The sequence below is a fragment of the Dermacentor albipictus genome, chromosome 1 (assembly GCF_038994185.2).
Source record: "Dermacentor albipictus isolate Rhodes 1998 colony chromosome 1, USDA_Dalb.pri_finalv2, whole genome shotgun sequence".
Lineage (NCBI taxonomy): Eukaryota > Metazoa > Arthropoda > Arachnida > Ixodida > Ixodidae > Dermacentor > Dermacentor albipictus.
Window position 1 is genome coordinate 52,487,743 of NC_091821.1, and position 20,349 is coordinate 52,508,091.

Below are 20,349 nucleotides of genomic sequence, written 5' to 3' on the forward strand. Positions count from 1 at the left end.
CGCGGATAACGCGATTATGGGGAACGGGCCGACAGCCTCGTCAATGTCGTTCTCAAATGGGCAATTAGCAAGGATACAGTCCTACACCTGTCAGCCGCCCAAATTTGCACGTCCACGCCGGAGACGGAGTCAGTGTGCGATCCTCCATCCCCTGTTTGTGCCCAGTGATGTGCGTGTGTTTCCGACAATATTCCCTTCGGAGGAAAAGGGCAACAAACCTCCGGATTGGTAGGACCTGAAGTCATCGGTCTCCTGACGCCGGATTGGGTGAGGCGACTGAAGAATGACCATGCAGGGCGCAAAAACAGCAACGGACGGCTGGCGTCATCGGCTGCTACAACTTCTTGAACTTTTTCTGCACTACTTTGAATTTCCTTGTTATTATGTAATATAACCTTGTTTGTAAAACGTACTGGATATCGGGCCCAGCCCCACGTTCCCTTGCTCCTTCATGAGCAAAGTACATCCCGCATCTTCGAACCCCGAGTTTCAACAGGATGGAAACATCGTCACTTGCATGCAAATGTCATAAATATATGCAGGGTGTCCCAATTAGGTATCGTGCACCAAGAGTTCAAAAAAGAGCAATGCGTTACTCGAAGAAAACCTAGTGCATATTGTTTACAGTACAGTGAAGTAGCTGCCGGTAAATTCTGTTACTGAGATTTCATTAGGCAGTTGTAAATAATTATCTAACTCGAGACATGCTATCCTAATTATCAAAGTCGCAATGAGTCATTTGAAGGCACAGCCGAGGGACAAATAAATGCGGTATTTTAAGCGGCGTACTAATTGCGTGCTGATTTTCTTCAGACTGATAAATAAACCCCGCGAAATATGGAGAATACCACGTGACTGCTCTTCCAGCCGGGTCATAAAGCAGCGCCCTCGAACAGGCTCCCTCGAAGTTATCCAGAACGAAATAAAGGAAATAAAGAAAAAACACCTTGATCGAGCCGCACCCCGGCCGAAGTAGCCCGTCGTGTTTGGTGCTAGTTGGAAACAAGCTGTGATAGCTGCTGTCTTAGCGTAGATGAAGTGCTCAGATCCTGTTTATTTTTTTATTTTTTTATTTATTTATTTATTTTTTTGCCACGAAACCCATCACCACAAAAGCGAATTGACAACGTCAATATAAAGGTTTAAGCGTGCGTTTTGTTTCGTCCCAGACGTCATGCCTTTCTCTAATGAGCATAAGGTAAACATGATCCTTGCCTGGGGATCTGCAAATGGCAACAAGAGGAAGGCCGCAAAATATAAATCAGTCATGAAAGTGTGGTGGTAGACCAAACGCATCGACTACCATCATAAATTATGAAAACCTGAGGGAAACCTGCAGCTTTAAGAAACAGCGGTGGAGGACTCCATCTTTGAGTCCTTGCATACGCACGGTTGTTCTAGCATTTATGGCCTCAAACCCTCATGCCAGCTTGTGGGACGTGGCCGCCCACTCCAAGTACCAATTTCCAGGTCATCAGTTTTGAGAATTCTAAATGACGGCCTTTCACCCGTACCAGCTTAACCAGCACCAATGCTTAGAAGATAGCGACCTGTAGATATCGTCTAGATTTCTCGAATTGGGTCCTCGCAGATGCCGATGAGTCTCCGGACTTTTTGAGCAACGTCATGTGCACAGATGAAGCCAATTTTCGTAGAAACACCTAGGGAAATTTGCATAATACACACTATTGGAGGGACTCCAATCTACACTGGGTAAAGCGCAATCGGCACCAGTTTCAGTGGTCATTCAATCACACACTGACAGGGCAGCGTTACGTGAACGATATCCTTGAAGGAGTGGCACAAAACTCTTGTGCATGATATGTCGATAGAAGTATCGAAGCTGGCATGGTGCGGACAAAACTACCAGATGAAGGACAGACATGCCCGTACGTAGCCAACCTGAACCACCAGCGTGTCTCGCTGAAGTTGTAGCCACACGAAGCAGATTGAACCAACACTTCCTTAGAACTATTTCCAGGCCGGCGCTCAAAATTTTGCCGTCACTTCCTGCCGGCTTGTCGTTCCTAGAAGGCGCCCGCCAGTGCCACGACCACGTTTCGTCGCAGTGTGTACGGGATCGCTTTCAGAATCGTCGCGCGTCATGTCTTGACTGGTGGACTACCTCTGTGTGGTTGAATAGTTGAAGTTGTGATGCCGAACAAGTGTTGTGGGCAAAGGGAAGAAAGCGCAAATATATTCAATTGCAAAAGGTGGTGGCACTCGGGTTGGTGCCATTCCAGGTACTTTCTTGCAGTTCATTACCTTTGGGAGCACTCATTGTCGTCACTCATGTTCTGCCACTTGAATGCGGTATTCTAGGGCAATATTCCTTGTAGTTGCTTCTGGGGGAACATTCATTTTCTCGTAAATTAGCGTCACACGTGTAACGAAGAAGGGTAGCCGCCTGCGCCACAGCACCATCGCTACCGGCATGAGCTCGTGGTTGCTGTCTTTCGCCGAACGCTTGTGACAGCTACCCGTTCGCGCCCGTTGCTAATAAATCTCTTAGCAAGGTAGAGTGCGACTCCGAAGTTCCAGGGTGGTCGAAACCCAGCACGTCCACCACTTGCTAAGAGATTTATTAGCAACGGGCGCGAACAGGTAGCCGTCACAAGCGTTCGGCGAAAGACAGCAACCACGAGCTCATGCCGGTAGCGATGGTGCTGTGGCGCAGGCGGCTACCCTTCTTCGTTACACACGCGTAGGATTTATCCGACGCATACGGCTTCGCATGAATTGGCGGCAAACGCGTCTGGCACTATTCGAGAGCCTGGTGCGGCCCGCCGTGTCTGTTGTAAACCCATACAAAAGTACGCGAAGACTGAAAGTAACCCAGAAAATAAACGATCAAGAAAAGCCAGAGTAGCGCCCTTACACACGGCGCTTGAAGAGGGATCGTCGCATTGCAGAAGTAGTAAAACAGCGATTGCTACGGTGTTAACTCGCTGCAAACTACCACACGTGTTCTACGCTCGTGCAGGTGTGCGCCGTTCATTTTACCACTTCGTGTCAGGAACGGAGTACATCGTAAACTGATCCGCGGACAGGTACAGTTCTAGATGTGGAATAGCGCCGTACTGCTTGCGACGCCAATATTGTTCCTTGGGTGCCCATCCTACCCTTCGAAGCCAGAGCAGAATTCACACGAGGCGCCTGACGGGAACAGAAGCCGGCGAAAATCACTACTTCCTTAGGCCTCGAAAAAAACCTGTGGCAACGAAGCTCAGCAGGAGAAGCTGCGTTTCTCAACACTTCGTGAACTGAACAAGCGCCTACGAGTAATATTACTGCCAAAAACGTAGGCCCCCACTCAAAAAATAAAAACAATTAAAATGAGAACATGGACAATTTCTGAGCGTTGCTCAGGAGAGCAGACCTTGGCTGAAAGCTTCTATGGCAGTTGTCGATAACCTTACAGTCAATGACAACTATTACGGAGCACAGATCAGCAAAGTCGACTCATACCTTTGTGCCTCATACCTTTGTACTACGTTCTCGGCACGAGACGAACCCGGTAAATCCATACCGCACACGCAACCTGTAGCAACTGTCAGAGAAGATCAACCTAGCGCACCTCCGCCTACCATCCTCCTCCGTGACTCTTGGCCTCCTGTATCCTTTTCCGTTTTCCTGAACGCCATCTGGACTTTCTCTAGGTGGCGTTCCTTTGCCGCGCGCTCTAGGGTGCCTCGATGTCACGCTTCGGGAGCCGGCGCTGACATCGAGGCACCCTAACGCGCTCAGGGCGCTCCTCCGTACTTTCCCCAGCGCGCGATTTTCTTCTACACCTCCAGGCGCCTTCCTCCTCCAGCGCTCGCTTCCTTCGCGGCTTCAAACATCACATCGCCGATTTCACTGGCTAGCCATGTACGCTTGTGCGCAAAATGGGAGCAGACACTAGTGACTAGTCTGGCTGAAAAATGGGTATTAGACGAAAAAAGCCCGAACAAGTGTTCACATCGCATTGCAGCTTTTCATTTCATAAAATCTACCGCAACACTGTAGCCCATCATTTAGGACATAAAACATGCGTTATCAAAGCCACAAATGGGCCGTGACGTGGCTGACGTCATGTCACGTGACGTGTAAGCCTGCAAATGGTTCTAGGAGGTGTTGGTTGAACTCACTGACGCCACTTCGCGCGGTATTCGAAGCGTGTCATCCGCACCGACTTCACGCTAGCAATTAACGACGTCCGTCGCGTAGCTTGATCCATGTTGTTATCACCTGCCATATACCAGCTGACCAGAAACGCCCCTATATACTGATCCGTGTTAAGTGGGTCCCACGCGTGGCTCTACCTGACCAGTTCGAAGCTGATTCTACCAATCACCCGCCCGCAGCCTCACCCAGTACCGAAGTTTCCCGAAGATGCCTGTGGGAAACTGCTACGTCAAAAGGATAGTTTTCTACGCGTCACACGAGCATTTATACTTCCGTATTTTTCAGCCTCGAAGCTGGGCTCACACGCCGAGAGGTGGCGCTTCGGAGACTTCACGTCGGTGTTGCGCTAACACTTGTGTCGCTGTTTGCACTCGCTGTGACCGCCCTCTAACCACAGCAGTATATCGCGACATAGAGATCCCCATTCCCGTTTTGTACCACCTCCAATAAGGTAGTGAATGTGACACACTTGCTAGTCCTGCCCAGGCTACAACAACCACGTCCGCGGTCCCTGATAGAGAGAGAGAGAGATAATAAAAAGAAAATATAGGTATGTTGACCAGAAAAGCATCTGGCTGGCTACCCTACGGTGGGGGAAGGGAGACGGGGAATAGAAAGGAGAGAGAGAGGAAATCGGTGAATGTGCTACCGTGCAGAGACACCACCACGCAGTCACCTGCAGGCTCTCGCACGAACTAGTCGTTCTCGAAAAGTGTTCCAGTAGTATCTGTACGCCCAGTGGACGAACATCTAGTCGTCTTAATGCATTGTACATTGATTGTCTTCGTATGTAGAATCCAGTATGGTGACACAATAGGTGGTCTATGTTCTCCTCGCAGTCGCCGACATCATATACAGGACTGTCCGCTATTTCACTTAGCGCTGAATACATGTAAGCTCTCATGAAATCAACTCCGAACCACAATCGACACATAAGAGATGCCTCGCGTCGGTGCAGTCCTGGCGGGGATCTGAGTTGTAACGAAGGGTTCAGTCTCTGCAGTCATTGCATTCAGGTGCGCCTTGTGTGTGCGTCTTACATGTGCGATATTCCACTCAGCTAACGAGAGTATGCGTGCTTCGCAGCGTTTGTCCAAGAAAGTTAAATCGGGACGCAGTGGTCTTCTTCATGTGACGTCTGAGCAGCCTTGAATGCGACATCATTTTCAGTGAAACCGCAGTGGCCGCGTAAACATTCGATATAAATCTCATGGCCTTTTTATTTCAAGTGTTGTTTGAGCTCCATAAGTTCCCACGTCAGTTGGTTCCGAGTTACATATCGGAGAAATGACTACACACATTGTAATGCCGGCTTGTAGCGCAACTTCAAATAGTCGATATAGTTGAGCCATCAGTAAAAACCTGCGTGCAGTTGCCGTATTTCTCATACAATAGGAGTAAACTGAGTTGCTTGAGCGTAGATGACCGGAAGTCAGACTTTTTCTCAAATCCTGGAATTGCGCTCTTTACTTGAGGACGTCTCACACACCATGGAGGTGGCCTAGCCGCAGGTGTGTACTCTGATATAAGCGATGCATGATGTGCGAAGGCAGTCGCACTGAATGTCGTATGGGACCTTTCCGCTGGGAGGCTGGTGAGGCGGTGGGTAGGGTTCTAGGTGAATGTCTGCTTTGTACGCGCATTGTGTCAATGGCAATAATCGTCCTGGTCGCAAAATCTTGAGCGATTGCAATAGCCTCTGTCGTTTATACGCTCCATGGTTGATCAAGGCATATATATCATGAGGGGTGCTTGAATCATTTGGATTGTATCCAGGTTAGTTCTGCATGTGTTGGAGATGACAGGTAGGCTGTACCATAGAAATCCAATAAGTAAGGACCCTGTAAAGTTGGAGCACAGAGTGTATTGACACTCATCAAGTATTTCTTGTTAGAAACCTAAACAAATGGCAAATTGCCGTCAACGGTTATTTAAGGTAATTCACACGAGTTCAGGAGAGGTCGGTGTCAATCACCGCCCCCAAAATCTGTGACTTGTGCTGCACGAGATGAGATGTCCGTTGACGGATAATACGTATGGATATAATCTTTTACTGGTAAATGACCCCCGCATATGCCCCCTTTTAACAATAAATTTGCCGTTCTTGTTCGCGAGTTTAGGATGATGTTAAAGTTACTGACTTCTGAAGCCTCCCGGGAAGCTGGAGCCGAGTCACACCCGACGTCCAAGTACAAGTGTCGTTGGCACAGACGGAATGCCGAACACGGCACTGGGAAGGATGTCAGCGAGTCCAACGAGTGACAGATTGAAGAGCGTGGGGATAAGTACTCCGCCCTGAGGGACCGCGCGGTTACTGTATAATGCTGGGAAGTCGGGCTGTCCTTGGTGAGTATGAAGAAATATCTCATATGTAGGTAGCTACATATCCAGCGATACATCTTGCCTCCACACCCTACTGCCTATAACGATCTCTAAGGGCAACCGATCTTCGTCTGGGCCGCGCTCTTGAGTTGCAACGTTGCATACATGGGCCATTTCACCAGTCCTTGCTAGACTTTTTCCACGAAACAAACTTCTTCGAATACATATTACCTTCACTTTCTTTGACGTCCATTTACACCGTAATAAGTATGAACCAACACGCCTTGCAAGAAGTAGTGATTTTTTCGTATATGTGTGTAAGTTCCATTATGCTTCAAAACAATTTAAAAAATCAATAAAAAAAAGAACTTTGCAGAAAGCAGCAGAGAGCAGTTCGCGAGTGCCAGTATACCATTTTGCTGTATGGCAGATAGTTGCTGAAATAAAGCATGTTGGTCCACCAATAGAGCCTGCAGTTCTCAGTGGCCAGGCCCAGCACGTCGCCCCACATGGGCCCACTTCCAAACGCCGGCATGAGCACGAACAGCGCCGTGGCAAGTCCGAATGCCGGCGTCATCCTGCACGCAGAGAAACCCAGATGCACACGTCATTCTAAGAGAACATTCCCCGCAACCATGTCAGCTTCACAAAAACGACTGGAATCAACGCTATGTACGCCTCCTTTTCCTGATTCAGGTATGTCGTCACTGGAGTGTCTGGTGACAAATGCATGGAGCTGCAACATATCTCATTTCAGATGTCCTGTGACTCCGGAAAGATATGGTGGGAGGTTTGTCGTATTTTTGTGTTTTCTGCTTTAAATAATTTGTGAACATTACAAGTATTAATAAAGCACATTTATCGAGACACAATTCACTAGCTTGACGTCTCCACCAACGTGACGTCTCCTCCAACGTGACAACTCCACCCGCCCTTTGTTTGTAAGGCTGCCATATTCGTAATTCAACAGGGATGTTACCTGTCAAGCTAGCTTATCCTAATATTCGTCTTTGGTGTGCTCCTAATTCTTCAGTGTACACACAAAGCGAAACACTGATGCTGGTTCCCAGTGGTCACTTAACCTAAGGTATCGAGCCGGAGTTGGTACAAGCTAGCCAACTTCCTCGTTACCCAACATGTCTCCCGGCTAGTTTCAGTGCAAGAGGTAAAGAATGAGACCTCAAAGCGAACTATTAGTGTCACCGTCGAACGTGATAGTCACAGTTAAACAGTGGGCGTGCCGGTGCATACCAAATATGTGGCATCAAAACAGTTTTAGCGGACCCCTTAGATACTAAAGGACGACCATGTAAAGTGTTGTGTGCGGACAACATTTAAGCATACTTTCCGACTGGCAATACTTTACAGCAGACACCACGTGTGCGCGTGGCACGCCATTGGCACCTGTTCTATACATAGGTGCAGCCGCTGTGTAGTATGCCTGCGCATGTGTGGATACCCTCTCATCATTTAGCGCATATTAGTTTGGTGACAACGTGACGAGCCACCTTTGTCAATACCTGCTCCAACGGCTTCCGTGTCTGCCTACCCTTAAACGTGCAAGTCATGTATGATGCATTTTATCTACTGGTTGTTTGAGTGATATATGCATCATATCAATAGCAGCCGTCGTAAACATGTGATATTGAACTAACGTGTGAACATTGCATTATATCTGATATTATTCGGCATATGAGAAAGAAGATCGATTCGCGACACTTTCTCGGAGTGCTATGAGTATAACTGTAGCAGGCTAAAGGAGAGAGAAAAATTCAAAAGAAAGTAGGAAACACCAACAACTACAAGAAAATACTATAAAATGTAAAAAAATAAAGACGTGCTATAGTTGAAGAGGCAAGACACTGGTTGACTGAGGGCACATTTTTGCGAGGTTTAACTTTTTGAGCATACACTAGCACCGTGATATTAACGTTAAACCACCGTACATGCGATTTGTTATACCCTTGAAGAGCGAACACGGGAGTAATCGTGATCTTCATTGACTGATAAGCGTGCACTACCTCCAGTATCTGTGGAAGACCATGGAGATCATGTTGCAGAGACCGGCGCTGTTCTTCGTTTGGTGAGACCTCTTCCTCTCGTTGTATGACAGGAGCAGGCCACTGTTGACAGAACAGACAGGCAGCCGACAACAGAAGTAAAAAGCAAGCACGAGGGGAAAAGTAATGGGCTATCGAAATGCATTAACTGTAAAAGTGGCAGCATAAGCGCGCACACGGTTCATCTTAACAAAAAGCTCAAAGGCATCATCGTTTCCTTGATCCTGCATGTCTACATTTCAATTCATCTAGCCTCCAGCTTACTTTACATGTGCACGCGTAAGAGTGAACGGAACGAGAATCACTCGTGCTTTAAAAATTAAAAATTACATTGTGAGGTTTCACATGCGAAAACTACGATGTGATTATGATGTACACTGTAGTGGAGGACTCCTGATTAATTATGACCACCTGGGGTTCTTTAACGTGCACACAGGGCACAGCACTCGTAATTTACTTCATAGTGAAGGTCCGGCAATATTACCTGCACTTATTACATAAATACTAACATTGCTGCAACTAATGTAATGGCGGTTATATCTTCTTTTGCTCTACAGTACATACATTTCCTTATCTCAGGCCTTTTGACATAAAAAGTCAAGCGCGTTCGACTTTTTTTTTAAAGAACCTCGTCGCACTATTTTCTGGCGTTCGTCCAGATGACGGAATCTATTTTATTTCGTTTTTTTCAATGGTAATATATTCGCCAGGAAAGCTTAGCGGCTTTTTCAGCTAATTTTGTTTCACGCACCGAACTCCTTCTTTTTTTTTTGGGGGGGGGGGAGGGGTAGAGGAGGGCAGTTATTTATATGGAAGTCTGCTTGTTCTTTAAACAATTAAATTATGGGATTTTACGTGCCAAAAGCACGATATGATTATGAAGCACGCCGTAGTGGGGGACTCCCGAATAATTTGGATCACCTGAAGTTCTTTACCGTGCGCCTAAATCTAAGTGCACAGGTGTTTTTGCATTTCGCCCCTATCGAAATGCGGCCGCCGCGGCCGGGATTTACCTGTTCTTTGAACAACCTCTGAGGCATATTTAAATAAGGTAATACGCTGTGGCTTCTGTTGACATTCTTTATCGGTGTAAGCTTGCTGTAGCGGTAAGTACTAAAAAGGCAAGACTGTTAACGTGGTGCCATAAGGATACATGCGCAACTGTCAAATGTATCCGTGGAGACACTTAGTGAGCTTGCTTAAAGGCCCCTCACCATGCCACACAGCAAATTTTGTTTATTCGCTGGAAGTTGTTACGTGCGCTCTAAGTAGTGTTCTACCACAAGGATTTTTCAATTTAGCTCATTAATAGCAGAAATAGAAACATGTGAAGTGCCGCGAACCCACGATTTCAGGAGGCGAGCGTCACCGCCAATATAGACATTCTCCGCTTTCCCCGTCTAGCCTCTGCAAGGGAAATTCCTTCCCTGCATTCTTCCATATCGGATCCTGATGATCGCGTGAGGAATACATCACGGGCCCCGCCTGCTTCTCTCTCTCTATCTCTCTCTCTCGCGCGCGCGTGCGCGCGCGTTTTTGCTGAGTGGTGCACTTCCGGTGACGGTCTCGCGCGCGAGCTGTTGCGTTTGTCTCGTTAAGCGCAACGGACGATTTTGCACGCTCTGCACTAGAAAACCTGATTAGCGGTGTAAGTCAGTGCCACAATCACGAGCACCGAGGCAGACGCAAGAGGATGAAAGAGCATGATCGCGCCCTTGGAACACGGTAGAAAATGGCATAGTTTCGTTCTCTGCGCGCACGACTGCACGACGTGGGAACAAGCAGACGAAGCGGAGAACATATCTCTTGCTACAGTATGAAGTAAAAAAAAAAACCCCGTACACTGGGTTTGTACGCTTTATTACTTCTTTAATCTTTAATTCCTCAATTGAAGCAACCTACTAAACAAATGACTGATGTTGCGTTGAATAATTATCGAAGTCGCATGTCACTATAGGTGACGTCACAGTGCTGCCATATACGTAGGCGAACTTGCGCGCTTGACGTCAGCTTTCCAGCTAGGAGCGCGACGCCCGCGAGAAGAGCAAACGGCGTTAGGTTTGAAATTTAAGCTCTTCCACGATGCGTAGGGATGTAATGCTTAGCAGACACGATCGTTAGCGCGCATTGTATGCACGGCGTTTGTCAGCTCAAAATGTCCAGACCTGGTGAGGGGCCCTTTCAAGGCTTCAAACATTTCCCAGTGGCCATGTGACAGCTACACTAAGCGCATATGCAGAACTGTCACATCAGTCGTTACTAAATGCAATAAAAAGTTAAAGGGGGTATTCGATCTTTCTCGCGTGGCCATATTCCAAAGGAAACCAACAACGTTAAATTATTCTTACCCTGAGAGTCACCAACTTTTGATTATAGCGACCCGAAGCGCACCTTTTTCGCAGCTGACTCTCATAAAATAGTAGCAGCCCTGTGCCGTGCCTCTACCGCTCAAATAAGTAAATTCCATGGCTTGGTTCTATATCTCCTCATGTGTTCCAGGGCTAAGCTGTCCTGTAATACTGACATTTTTTTGTTAAAAACGAATTTTCGAAAGGCAAAACAATACCGTTTTTATTAATTTTCAGTTTTGACGAAAAAAGTCAAACTATAGACCTATTACATAAATTTCGACATGAGTTACGATCGTGGCGTGAGCAAAGATGCTAGGTGTATCTAAAATAGAAACAGCAAAATTGCATATATGTATCGCGAATGATAAGTTGTATCAATCGTGAAGTCTCGTGTGTTTCTGCGAGTCACATTCGACCTCGAAATGACTACGTTTTTTGAGCACGTGCGCCTGCAGCTAAAGGGTGTTCAGGGTTTGCGGTAGCAAGCGTAAACCGGTGAACGAACTTGCGACTATAATCATGGCTGTAGATCTAAGCTGTCATATGTACTACGTAAACAAGTGAGCGTGCCACTTCATACTGAGAACGAGTCGGCGTGTCCGGTGCCGATTTTTCTGCACTTGCCTCGCCACGTATTTTTTTATTATTATTACCGCCTCATTCATGTGTGCGCAATCTTATTGGCGAATAAGTCTACACTTACGAGTAAGGAAGCCCTTAGTAATAATAGCCAATTTGCTCTGTTTATCATCTGTCCTCTACGCGATCTTTAGTGAATATCCAAACCGAGAACTCACGTGATGAAAAAGAAGGTGTCAACAGGCAGCGTGAAGTTCTCGACCAGCGTGAACAAGAAGTCTTTGAACAGAAGTTGCAGCTTGGTTAGGGAAGCTGTGAAACAAAAGAACAAAGCCGCGACGGTGTCAATAAGTCGTTGCTGCAAATACTGCGGTCGTATACCTGCAATCTAATGACGAAGGCCAAAGAAAATGCAGAATGAAAAGAATTGTTATAAAATCTGGCCCCTGAAATACTGGCAAAAGCGAAGATTTGCCCCTCTAGATTCTCAGAAGCACCGATGTCGATTAGAAACGTTTTTGGTGGTATCGCACGTCAACACTTCCAATATTGGAACAAAGCGCTCCAAACATGCTGACGCGATCTCTCCTTCCAATTATCTCCCAAAAGAGAGAACACGCCTTAACTGTAGAAAGTTTCTTTGTGAGTGGCTGTGATACTTCCTGGTTATGAATGTGGAAGCAAGCTGTATGCCATGTGCACAAGGCCGACATCATGCAAAGGTGCCTCGAGCACGAGCTTCGTTTTCCTCTTTATTTCGTTGGTTGCTCTACTGACCAGGGGGAAAACAAAAGGTGAGTCACGATCGGTTGATATCGAAGGAAGCTAAGGTCTTCGTAGTCGCATTATAGTACCACGTGTTTTGCTGGTTATAGCGCCCAATCTTCGGGATCGACCCATATTTGTAAACTGCACTATTTCCGGTATCGACCCATATTCTTCGTTGAGTAAAGCCACACCTCCTGTTCCGGTTTTAGGCGCACGCAGTTTGAACGATCGCATCTGGGTTTCATTTCGGCCGTTTTGTGCTAATCACGCATTATTACTGCTCTGTACAAAGCTCTACGCTAACTTGATGTTTTTTTTTTTCGTACCGAGCTTCATTTTGACGCCTTTTTCGTTATCCTACGTGTTCTAGAATGCCTCAAATCGTCTAATTTGACGAGACGAAAGTGGCCAGATGCCCATATCACACGAACGACCAATCGATCTGAAGCCTGCAAAGAAGGCCTCTTCTTCAAACTACGGCGAGAGTTGAAACAGCAGTAGGGTTGTTGTTTTTTCGCCGTACGGATTTACCTAGTTAGCCTGGATTTCAAAGTACGCTTGACGATATTAGCAAATGCCCGCTGGGGGCTCGTGCCAGGGACCAGCGTGCCGGAGATCGAACGTCCTTCTCTCTCTAGCAGAAATTTCTGAAAATCTTTCCATAACATGTGTTCCGCAGTGAATGAGTAAACAACTCTCCCGGGACAAATGTCGTCACATCCAACTTTTATTCTTGTCGTGAGTGTTTATCGCAGCAGACAAGAAAGAAAGAAAAACTGGGGCAGATGAGTGATATAAGAAGATTACATTACCCTTATTTGTCACGAAAGTCACCTGGGGCTTTTCTTTCTTGACATTATCACGTGTATGGGCACGCACTCAAAACGCTGGTTTATCATAATGCCACGTGGCTTCCCCACTACTTGCTCAAGCAAGCACAGCTGAAGTCATGCATTTGCGCAAACAAGCTTCGCGAGAGGTCGAATGCACACACACAAAAAAAGTATTCTTCGGTGCACGCATTATGACAAATATGCGGCCCCTACGAGGAAGGAAACTGGGACATTTGTGACACCTAAAGGTTCATACAGAAGGAACGAAGCAAAAAAAAAGGAGAAACTAAAAATTACTGTCAATTCGACGCGTTATTTTTCATCGAAGTGGCACTGCCTGGCAGTGTTGAAGTGCGTGCACGTGCAGTTTAAAACTCACCGAAGCGGATGTAGGTGGAAAGGTCGGTAAGAAAGTAGATGTGTCCCAGCACGATCCAGAAGCAGGAGATGACGCGTATGCCATTGAGGGCCTCCAGCGGCCCGGACACGTGCTCCGAACGGCTGAACAGCGACCGCGTGTTGCGCACCAGCGAGAAGCTCGCCAGACCCTCCACGAGTCGGTCTGTGTTCGTGTGACACCGGTATGCAAAAAAAAGCGATAGAGAAAAGAAAAGCCAAAATAAACATCACACGACACCAGCAGGGAGCGTTAGGAAAGGTAATAAGAGACCGAGCCTTGTTAGGCAAGTAAATGTTGTCATACATTAATTGTACCGCGCTCGAACAGGTTATAAATGCCATCCTAAACACGTCCTCTCTAGTACGACTTATGTTTTAGGCGCTGATTTGGGGTGAAGGGAAACTAATATCACCAATAGACAAATGGCTGTCTGCGTGGCTACCTCATAGCACTGAGTAAAGTATTAGATGCTCTTAGGCTGTGAACCTAAGAGGGGCCTTTTTTTTTTCCCCCGTTTTCTATCGTGCCACCTTTCCGCGCCGTCACGTCATTTTGATGTCTTCGTGCTGTGCTCTACACGTCTAATGACAAAATGTGCATAAAGAGACCCCCTAGAAGGCGGCCTAAAGTACACAGTGTGAGCGTATATCAATGGCAATTTTATTTTATCAGTAGTCCTTTACAGCAAGTCGCTAATGCAATGCCAATGACAGAAAACGCACAGGCCCGGTTCTGTACAAAATGGAGATGCAGAGAACATACAAGAGACAAGGCTGCAGAGCGTATCCTGAGGTTTGAGTTTCAGGGGTGGAAATTGCATGTTCCGATGGGTATCGTTCGATCGCTGCGTGAAATACTTGGTTTAAACAGAACAACGATGGTAGTTTTGTGCGTATTGGCTGTGTAATGGCTTGGAATTAAAGCTAGACCCTCTACGTCACCGACACCGAGCCTTGCAGTTTCACCAGCGGCAGGTGCCCGTGCTTAGTCCTCCCCGAACGTACATCTGCCTGTTATTTCATAATGTCGGTCTCTCCCTCTCTCTCACTCTCTGTCTATCTGCGTTTATTTCTTTTCTGTTCACGTTCTTTCTCGCCGCGGCATTGAGCGGCCTTCGTGAAAGTGGAAGAACACACAAAACGTCCCGCGCCATCGCGCAGTATTGTGCATAGAGGAAATCTACTTGCCGCGAGCCGTTGCTGTCTGCTTGACGTCTTGTGTGCAGAGTACGTCGAGTGCTGTTCCGACAATGGCGAGAATAAGGAGAAGGCCCAGGATGCAACTGCAAAAGAGTAATTGGCATCACCCACCGGTCTAGCCCAGTGGCTATGTCGTTGCCTGGGCGAGTTCGAGGTCGCGGGACCGATCCCGGTCGCGGCGGCCGCACTGTCACACCCTTTCCCCCTCTCCGCGTTCACTCCAGCTTTGTTTTTATTTGTACTCTTTCTTACTGAAACAAGTACCTAGAAAATTGATTTCATAAAAGCCAATAGAAAATTATTTTATGCGGGACTACTCGGTCAGTGAGATTAACACGGTTAACCTAGCAAGTGACACATGGGCATGAGCTGGAAGTGCTTATCAGCAAGATGTTGGCTAAGTGCTGATGGCTGTGCTTGTAATTCTAGTGTAATACTGATTGGCGCAACCAAAAAATAAAAACCTATATCATTTGGCAGAAAGCATGCAACGTTAAGCACAAGTAGTTAAGTATAGTTAAGTAGCGGTATTCCTTTCAGGCTATATTCAGTAAAGTGAATACTCCAATCATGAACAAGCGTTACATGCTCGCAGCTCTGTCGTGCCAGTGGATAATGCAGACAGCGTAGTGATGCTCTGTGACCGTAAAACAAGGGTCACTAGGCGACTCCACTTTCATCTTATCAGCCACGTATTATTGTGCTAATGTGGCGCCGCCCAAAAACACCCTCACCAGAGTGTGCTGGAAATATAACATTCTAGGCCGCTATATACCTCACTGCCTCGGAAGGCAAAAGCAGGCAACGGTTTACGGATGGCCATTGTCCATAGAACACTCGTGAAAGCGCCTACAGGGGGCAGACGGAGGTGGCTAAGGTGGCAACGGAAATGAACTTCGCATAGCATAGAATATAAAAGTAATAAAACAAGGCAAGAACATTGGCAAAGTGAACAGACCATTTGTCGATCAGTTGCTCACGTCAGAAGGAGACTACCACTTGAGGAAACCAATTTAACAAGCGCACTGACTGCAATTTTACGCTGCTACATGGTTCTGGCGAAAGCATGCTCATGCTGTCGTATACGCGTGCGTGTGTGTTTGTCAAATGGCTCATGGTGACTCACAGGACCACAAGCTGATCCTGGGAAAAGTTGATTGGCTCCAAGACTTGGCACGACGTCACCTTTGCCGTTATCTGGAGTTCCTGCGAAGCTGCATGCGCATCCCGCACATGCCACGCGAAGAATATCAGTTCTAACGCCCGCAAATATGCACCGGTTTCCATAGCTAGCAGAACACTTTCAATGGATGCTCGCGGATACTCCATCGGGCGCGACGCAGCGCGATTAGTGTCGTCCTGTGGGCTTTTAAACTATATATTACAGAGTGACTTCGTTTCTTTCTCTCTTTTTTTTTTCATGCTTCCCTGAATGACAGCTAAACCTCATCTTATGGCCTGCCTTGCGTTTCTGAACTTTTCGAGACCGGAAGGAATTCAAATGCGAAGCTCATGCAGAAAACAACAAGAGAAATGCTTTAATGTCACTTCATTCGTTCCTCGCATTTTCATTGTACTGTGTTTTGCAATTAGTGAAGCCTACACTTTAAGGCAAGCACCCGATATGGATGGTGTTTTCCTAGGGAAGCTTTCTAGGTGAACTCCCTGGTATGTTGCTGTCCTGCCGAATGGCTCACACTCAGGGCAGCACTCGTATAACGAATCGGCTCATACGAGGCCCCATCCGTTCTACCGCGGCAGATGCGCCGGTCGCCGGCTCTGTTCTCTAGGAAATTACGCAGTAAAACAACAAACGGTACAGAAATTCGCTCAGCGCAATAAACGTGCGCCTTCAAGCGCATAATTTCTATATTAAGGTGAAGCTTCCTACGCCTTCTTTCCAGGGGTTCTGCGCGGCTGCTAGGTCGGCTTATTACCGAGTAACTTGGGACAGTCCTGGAGGTACTGCAATGTTAAACCCCTCTGATCGCAACAATGGCGCGAAGAAAAGCGGGCAGATCCCAGAGGCGGTGTATAATCGGCGGTCGCGTGGATTACTTGGGTCGCGTCGTGGCGATTTCCGCGTCTTGCTGATTTGCCGGCCAGGCACCTGATCGCTATGTTGCTATACGCGTTGCAAAACACTAACGGTCTTAAAGCATCCAATTAACCGCTTCACGAAAGTTTCGTTTAACACAGATTGCAGCATGTGCACTGTATCTGCAGAATTCATTTTCCTTCCTCATCGCTTGCTCTTATGCTTGTCATTTCAGTAAGGTCTACGTGCATATATTTGTTCTTCCCCATACTTACAAGCGCGATTTTAAAAAATAAACAAATAAACAATGCGTATTTCGAGTGAGAAGGAAATTTGATTCACAAAATCCGCAAGACGATGTGGGATAATGTGTCGCATTTGTTGACTTCACTTCTCGTTGGTCGAGCTTTTGGTTGTGAAGTTTATTATGAATAAAGAACGGGGCAAATGGGGAGTATGGCCACATCTGCTTTTACTATCGTGTCGTACTCATATCAATATATAAAGGCCCTTTATTGAACGGTTCCTTAATTTTCTCGAATTGAGACCTTTCAAAATATTGTGAAAATTATGGCGCGAGAAAGCTTTTCAGCGAGGTATAAAACCGCCAAATTCAATTACAGCTATCTTGTACGCGTGATGTGCCCGTTTCGCAGAATATTTTAGCCCCAAAAGTAAAGAATATTACGTTATATTGTCACTTTGTAGTGGCGGTGTAGAACCAGACAGTACCAAAACTGTAGATCACTAGTCTAACTCTTTGGGAGAACTTGGGCCCAGAAATGCAAGCGACACTTAAAGCACAAAGATAGCGGTGAGCACAGTCGTCGATCGTCGAAATCTGATCTACGGGTCAAGTGCGTGTAACTTATTTGTGCATGACTCATCGTACGTTCCAGCATAATCGCTGGTGCTCGCGTGCCCGTTCCAGAATGTACACCACCTATTCTCGCAGCCGCTCATATTTTCGCACGTACTCACACGTGCATCGCCTTTCTTGTCGATGCAAACAGTTTCGCACATTTCTCGTGCACATTGGTCTCGGTAATGCTTTAGCAGCTTGCGCTGATTACACAAAGACCATAATCGGCACCGGGAGCAATGAGTGCAATGTGATGGCCCCCACAACCCTTCGATATTTCGCGCGTTCTTGAAGGCCGTCCCTAGTACACTGGCCAGTTGAATTAACGAGTACATGAAAAGGGGAACATTGTAGTGGTAGCCAAAAGAGCGATGAATTGGGAGAGTTGGTGGCTGGACACAGTTTTTTTCTTGCGCTGTGTACTTAATGAAGAGGACGGAAACGAAGACGACGACGACGGATGGTGCGCAAACTTACAACTGGTTTCTTCGTATGTTGTTACGAGTCGCCTAAAGGTTAAGAATCAAATAGGCGGAGGGAATTCCTTCCCGCCCCCATTCCCTCCGCCTATTCGATTCTCAAGCTTTATATGACAACCCACAAGATACGAGTAAGCCGATTTTGGTTTGCGCACCATATCCGTTGTCGTCGTCTTTGTTCCTGTCCTCGTCATTAAGTACACAGCTTAAGAAGACACTATAGTGGCAGTCAAAAAATTTGCTCGTGTGTTTCTCATCACATTGCGACGACAAGTATTCTCTTTGATCATTTTGTGCCAAAGATTAGGGCAACTATTTCCTACGGGAAAAAAATGGTGCCCACCTTCTGCGCTATTTTCTTTTTCTTTTTTTTTTCTTCTTTATGTGGAGAGGCACCCTGTGCACACATGCATCGACAGTAGTGTTCGACAAGGGAGCTTTTCTTCTTTTTTTTTCCCTTCTTTTTCTCTCTCACTCTCTCTTGGGTTGGTTTGTGTGCACGCTTTTTGGCGAATTCATGTCGGCTAACAGGCATTCAACGACGGCAGAGAACAAATTACCCGGAAAACCGGCCCTTTGTAGCCTACGCACCTGAGACGAACCTGCTGCTCCCAGTGTGATGACAAGACCGCGACAAAGCAGCCTCAAAGCAAGATTTCGCAGTGCCTCGCATGACCAGCTTCGAATGCACTGAACCGCGTGCGGGAGGCCTTTCTTATAATGGGGAGGGTAGAACACATTGTCATCAACGCACATAGTCAATAGAGAAAGCAATTCTAGGTCTAAGAGCCATAGTTTGTCCTCGGTCGGAAACTCATCAATTAGTGACAGTGATCCTGTCATCACATTGTAAGCAACAGCTTTGAGGTGCGTAGGCTGCAAAAGGCCGGTTTTCCGGGTAATTTGCTCTACGCCGTCACTGAATTGTTGTCTCTTAGCAGACATGAAACTGCCAAAAAAGCGCACGAGGCCATCCAAAAGAATAATAAAAAAAAACTCCGTTGTCGCACACCACTGTCATTCTCTGTGTGTGCACAAGATGTCACAACACATACAGAAAGAAATGTTGCTCAGGAGGCGAACATAATTTGTTTTTCCCACCAGAAACAAGTTATCCCAGCTTTGTCAGAAAGTCAACAGAGAGGACACATGTCACCGCAAGGAGCACGTGAGGAAATTTGTTGACTGCCACCCCGATGCCGTGGTATAAATCCCCCTTTCATGTGGCCGTCGGTGTCGCCGCACTCCAAGGAAGTTGCGTTTCTGTCGCGTGAATTATTGGTGCAGATATTTTGCTTCGCATTTTGCATGTCTGTGTGTATTTCTCTCTTTTTCTTTTCCACTGGACACCTTTATGTACTGTTTCGTGGACAACAAAGTTTGTTGACAGTAACCGCTTCGTCTGTGCGTTCCCTTTGTCCCGTACTTGCGTTGTTCCTTTATTTAACTATTACACTATTCGCCCTTTTAATAAGCTACGAATAATTAATTATATTATTTAATAAGTTCATTGCGAAGTAAATATGTCAACTAACGTTGTTATTTAAATAAATTATTTTCTTTTTTACGTCATTTTAATCGCCTCCACCTCACGCACGGAACCTCGCATTTAGCCGGACTGACATATCGACCGTTCATTTCTATCTATCTATCTATCTATCTATCTATCTATCTATCTATCTATCTATCTATCTATCTATCTATCTATCTATCTATCTATCTATCTATCTATCTATCTATCTATCTATCTATCTATCTATCTATCTATCTATCTATCTATCTATCTATCTATCTATCTATCTATCTATCTATCTAATGTTCTCAATCGTCAATCAGCGCTCGTATGAAACCTTCCTTTGCGTCCTTGGCGTGCAACTTCAGTAATGATGATGACCTTTAACCAGCGTGCCACTCACTGTATCACACGCTTAAAAAAGCAAAGTTCACGTAATGCGAGAAGAGGTATTTCCATTGGAAATTAGGGGCTTAATTCACAAAGCTTTTTGTTCGTAAGTGCTGGTTCCCATTGGCCGACCGAATTCACTGATTACAGCATGACGATTGGCTAGCACCTGCTCTTAAGAACAGTGCTATAGCGTAAGAAGTTTCTTTTCTTTAAATACAGGCCAAGCTTCGCGCACCTAGATAAGCGTGAAGTATTGCACAGTGAACTCTTGCTGCACGCACTTGTAGAGTGCATCAAACTTGAGTAGATACATGGAGCAGTTCCTTGCGGAACTTAGAAAGTGGCGTATGTTTGCAGAATCCTTAAGAAAAAACGCGCTTACTCA

At 46.4% G+C, this 20,349-nt stretch overlaps 1 protein-coding gene across 4 annotated transcripts in view; it reads right to left on the reverse strand.

The window, feature by feature from the left end:
- Positions 1–20,349, reverse strand: part of LOC135911997 (nose resistant to fluoxetine protein 6-like) — a 187,916-nt gene that overhangs the window by 27,429 nt on the left and 140,138 nt on the right. For all 4 annotated transcript variants that reach the window (XM_070521067.1, XM_065444373.1, XM_070521072.1 and 1 more), the window contains exons 4-9: positions 15,806–15,893; positions 14,668–14,762; positions 13,460–13,642; positions 11,698–11,791; positions 8,511–8,612; positions 6,902–7,067 (exon numbers count right to left, since the gene is read on the reverse strand). In XM_070521067.1, coding sequence (XP_070377168.1) covers positions 6,902–7,067; positions 8,511–8,612; positions 11,698–11,791; positions 13,460–13,642; positions 14,668–14,762; positions 15,806–15,893 — 728 coding nt within the window. The remainder of the gene's footprint in view (positions 1–6,901; positions 7,068–8,510; positions 8,613–11,697; positions 11,792–13,459; positions 13,643–14,667; positions 14,763–15,805; positions 15,894–20,349) is intronic.